This window comes from Pteropus alecto, unplaced genomic scaffold (genome assembly GCF_000325575.1).
Source record: "Pteropus alecto unplaced genomic scaffold, ASM32557v1 scaffold276, whole genome shotgun sequence".
Taxonomy (NCBI): domain Eukaryota; kingdom Metazoa; phylum Chordata; class Mammalia; order Chiroptera; family Pteropodidae; genus Pteropus; species Pteropus alecto.
Window position 1 is genome coordinate 5,932,353 of NW_006438074.1, and position 5,024 is coordinate 5,937,376.

General features: G+C 42.3%; 1 protein-coding gene across 8 annotated transcripts in view; it reads left to right on the plus strand.

Annotated features, from left to right (window-relative positions):
* The window catches only part of RAD51B (RAD51 paralog B), a 488,946-nt gene extending 484,852 nt beyond the window's left edge, over positions 1–4,094 (plus strand). For all 8 annotated transcript variants that reach the window (XM_015591934.2, XM_015591935.2, XM_015591932.2 and 5 more), the window contains one exon: positions 3,623–4,094. In XM_015591934.2, coding sequence (XP_015447420.1) covers positions 3,623–3,639 — 17 coding nt within the window. In that variant the 3' untranslated portion in view covers positions 3,640–4,094. The remainder of the gene's footprint in view (positions 1–3,622) is intronic.
* The last annotated feature ends 930 nt before the right edge of the window (positions 4,095–5,024 follow it).

Below are 5,024 nucleotides of genomic sequence, written 5' to 3' on the forward strand. Positions count from 1 at the left end.
TTAAGTCCAAATCAGGTATGAGAGGTTGTATTTAGATTCTGGTGCTATCCTCTACTAGTTTAGATTTGAATGAGCAGCATAAACCTTGGGATGGAGATGGGGATCCCTGAGATACATCCAGAAAAGATGTTGGAAACAAAGCCAGTTTCCTGTTTTTCCAATCACCTAGTATGGTGACTTAGAAGAAACCAGAAAACAGAGAAATAAAACAGTGATTTTTTTAGAGCTGAAAAGCTATGTGCCTCATCTTTCTTGTAAAGTCAAGAGTGGTGGTTTGATCTCCTTTTGAAGCATATTGGGAGAAGCATTAATCTCCTCTATTTGTTTCCTTGTCACAAAGTTGGGTTAGATTCTTCCACTCCATTTTCTCAGTCACTGAGCCAACTGGATGATTTATTGAAACATTCTTTCCCCCCAAATACCACCATCTGAGTTCATCAGATTTCAGCTCGAATCAGTAACCTATCTAAATGTTTTCTGCCTGGTGGACTCAGAGTGACCCAGAGGATTCTCAGTCTATTTCTATCCAGGTATGGAGGTGTCTGCTTGGTAAATACCACCCACACACCTGGCACAGCCTGGCATTCTTGTGGGAGCCTGGGCAGAGAGCCCTGGGATTCAGTGGAGCAGAGAGAGTGAATTCTTCTCCCAGAGGTCACAGAGAAGAGGGAAGAGTTGGCCTGTAACGTTTTCCCCAGGCTGCCAGGTGCCACTGCAGCCTCAGAAAGCTCATCTAGGCCAAGGCATTGCCCTTTGCAGCTTCTGCCTGCGTCTTGGTGAGGAGCTTCCAGAGGAAATGAGGAAGGACTCACACCTTCCCAGTTTTCTTCTTTTGCCATTTATTTAACATTCTTTCTCTCCATGACATCTTCTCACACTGGCCTTCTGCTTTGTTGACTCTCTTTTTACTCTGGCTATTAGCCTCAAAGAAAGGTTTGTTTTTAGTGCATTCCAAATTTGCATAAATTGTTTATTGTATACATCAACTTGCTTTTGTCACTAATGTAATGTTTTTGCAGTATATCCTCCTTGATACACACAGATCATGTTCTTTCACTTTAATTGAGGTTTCTATATCCATTGTTTGAACATACCACGTGTTATCCCTTCCCCTATTGATGGAAATTTCAATTATTTGTTAACTTAATGAACTCTATTGCACGTATGTTTTAGTATGCAGGTGTGAGGGTTTCTCTAGGTGTGGATCAAAAAGTGGAATGGCTAGTCAGAGGGTATACAGTTGCTAATCTGGATGGCTATGTGCCTGCTAAATTTGGGGGGTTCTATTACCATGAGAGAGAAAGGGAGGTGATTGTTCAGTGACACGTCCCTTTCAGGGGAGTCCAGTTGCAGAGATTGGCCCTAGGGTACAATAGTACAGACCCTAGGTCTGGGCTCATTGCATAATGTTGAAATACAATATAAATACTATGTGTTTAAAATGCTGTCAGGACCCTCTTTGGTAGAATCTAGAGCAGAGAAGTAGGGGAATCACAGTCAGTAATGCCACCACAGATCAGCAGGCAAAAATCTTGGTTCCCCAACCAAAACAGAATCTATCTCAAGCAGAAGCTTTAGTATATGTTTTTGCTATTATGCACTATGCCATAAAGATATTTGAGCAACAGCAACTAATGCTTATAGCACAAGGCGCAGGGTATGAATTTGGGTCCAAAGTCATAGACTAAACACATTTTTTTTCCAAAATGTTTTTTTCCTGTCTCCACAGCTTTTTTAGAACATGGAACAAAATGTTAGTTGGAATAAGGTTATAGAGAAAAACTCAATTCCAAGGCCAGGACTATAGTTAGATTGGATCCACACTCCTCGTTTAGAACCTGGAAGCCATTTGGCTATCTTTGCAGAGTTAACAATTTGCATTTGTGAAAATGCCCAGGTAATTATACCAAAAGATGTTAAATCAATCCAGGTTGTTGATTTTCTTTGAAAACATCTTCCAAAAGGACTTGGTGTTCTTTCTGGAACATGACTTAAGCTTTATTTCAGTGAGTTCAGTTTAGCAGGCATTTCTTGAGCACCTAGTGTTTACAAACCATGGTGCTCCGGGATATAAGGCTGAAAAAAAAAAATGGTGCCTTCCTTCATAGTAGCTCAAAATCTAGTTATTTCAAAGCAAGTTTCATCGAAGCCCAACTGTGACACATAGTGAGGTTCGAACAATGAATATGGAAAGATAAAGGAGATAGACTTATTTCAATTAGGATGACTAAGGAATTTTCCTGAGGATATGTGGGACTTGAACTGAGCATCAGCTCCTGGAAACTAGTGAAAATGGCATTCCATTGTCTCTTGACAGAGACCAGTTTCTTTTGCTGTTTGAGGATAGATTTGGGGACACTGGGAAATGCTAATTAATGCCATGTGACTAATGAATCATGCTGACTAATGTGGTCTAAATGGATTGATTCAACAATAAAGAGAACATTGAGAGTCAAGAGTTCAGATCTTGAATTTTACCATGGATGAAGTGTAAATCACTTAGCCTCAGTACTTCTTTTTTGTCAGTTAAAATTCGCTCATGATGAGAATCTAAGTCACCTTGACTAGAAAGTGCTTTGCAAACCTTAAGGATAACGGAAAGGCTTAACAGCAACTCCCAGGACAGGCTTATGTAACCTTGCGTTATTCATAGTACAGACAGAATCAGAATATCTACCACATGCTGTTCCCTAGCCATGCAAAACTTCTGTTTCCTCAGACATGCCATGCAAACTGACAAACAGTACACTACACTCACAAAAACTGACAAATAGAGGAGCTTTTGAAAATTTCCTATCTACCTACTGGGGTGTCTGTGTTTTTCTACAACAAATGTCACCACAGAACTAAAAGCTTGCATTGCACACACAGCTCTTTCTCTTTTGACATCTCTCCAGTTAGACTGCTTGAGAACCTGGCCTTCCGTGTCCAGATGTTTACTGAATTCTGAAGGCCTCCCAAAGGGCCCAAGTTCTTTTGTTGCTCTCCAAATCACTTCCCACAGAGACTGACCGATGTCCTGAAGGAGCCCTTCAATAGGGAGGATAAATGGAGGCAGATGAAGACATGACCCCCTGAGGCTCACCCACGTCCACACTAACAAAGGGTCTGAGGCACAACCTTGTAAGGAGCATTTTGGTCAGCAGCGTCCCTTCGAGAGGCCAAGTCTCCCCCACAGGGCTGCTTTCAATGGCTACCATCATAGTGGATGGGCTGGGCTGGGTTAGGTGTAGCACAAAACATCTAAATCATGGTCCCCTGCCTTTGTGAGGACTTCCTGGCTACAGATGGCAGCTGGCTTTCTCAGGGGAAACCTGGGGGTAAAGGAGGAAGCTGAAGAGGGGCTCCTGCTTCTCTGGATGACCTCTTCCCACGCAGTCCGGAAAGACTCCCCTTTTGTCTACAGTTATCGGCATTCAAGCCACACCCATACTATGTTTCTGAGTGTCTCTGGTTTGTGAGGCCATTGGATCCCTGGGTAATAGACAGGTAGGTATGTAAGTGGATTACTGCTGGAAGGAAAGCTTTATTTAGACTGCTAGCGAGAAGTTCGTACATTTCATGACAACTTTTTTTTTCAAACTTTCTTTCTCTCCCTCTTTTTTTCTTTTTTTTCCTTTAGGCCAACAGAGGCCATAGAGACACTCTGACCTTTGTCTAAAGCTGATGGGGGCGTGATTTGTGAAATGAAACAGGACTGTGCTGCTTGGAAGAAGGAAATAGAAGCCAACCTAATGGGGATTAATTAGTCGATCGCTGTTGAGTTGGTAACAGATTTGCCCCCATACCATTGAGCCAACTATCTCAGACCTGGCAAAGAAGGTGAAGATGAAGAAGCCTTTGTTCAGGTCTCTAGATGCGTAGGGCTGAAGGCTTTGCTCCCATGAAATGTCAACAGCCATAATAATAATAATTTGCACTTATATAGTACCTTTCAACCAGGCACCTCAAAGTAGTTTAACCACATTAATTAATTAAAGCCCACAATCCCCCTGGGGAGAGGAGGAGGATGACTAACAGGATTTGTAATTACAGGAGAGAACGTTTCCGAATAAAGTATTGTCCACCAAATAAAAAGAGGAGGTGTATAGGAATTGGGGTCTCCAAAGAGTAACTGATTCAGAAATGAAATCATGGAAAGATGGGGGCGGGTGTGGGCGTGGGGGTCTGCTCTTGTGTCAGAGGGAGGTCGACGGGCTCAGAATTCAGTGACAGGTTTGGATCCAACTGAGAAGCGGAACATGTATGGTATTAGTGGCATTTGGAAGGTCATTAGTGACACAACTATTGTGATGTAAATTCAAGTTTCACTAGCATATTGTGTATAGCCCTGCAGAACAAAGAGTGAGATTCATGCAGTATTTAATAAAGGATGAAATGATTTCTTTAGATTTAAAGCCCAAAGCTGGGCCAGTCAATTAGCAAATAAATCAATTGGTGACCCATAGGATAATTTAGTCATTTCCAGCAGAACACCCAGCTTACCCCCTCCCACTGCCATGAGGCTTCCCACCAAAGTTTCAAGGCCAGTTTCAGGGCAAGGCCTGGGGGCTTCAGCCCCTTCAAAGCCAGGCCTCAACTCCTCCCAGCCTTTGGCTTTGGGTCCTCTCCAACCCAAGTCGTTAGTGACCCTGAGCTGTCTTCTATATAATCACTTTGTACCCACTCCCCTTACAGAGGCTTTTAATGCCTTGGAGGCTAGAGTTAAATCTTATTCTATTTTGTGTCTCCTGTTGGTGCCCAGTAGAGTGCTGTGCACAAAGTATGTACAGACTGGTGAACAGTGGTTCAATGATTAAGTCCTTTAACATCTCAGTATTTATTGAGCACATACCAAGTGCTAACTAACGTGAAGGTCAAAAACAATAGGACGTAAGCCGCGTCCTTGAGAACTCTATCACAAGGAATGGAAAAGACTCATATACTACTAACAATAATACAAAACAGAATAAAATAAAACGACATGATAGATGCATGTTCATGCCACATGCTGCAAGTGCAAAAGGAGAAACATTTTATTCAGC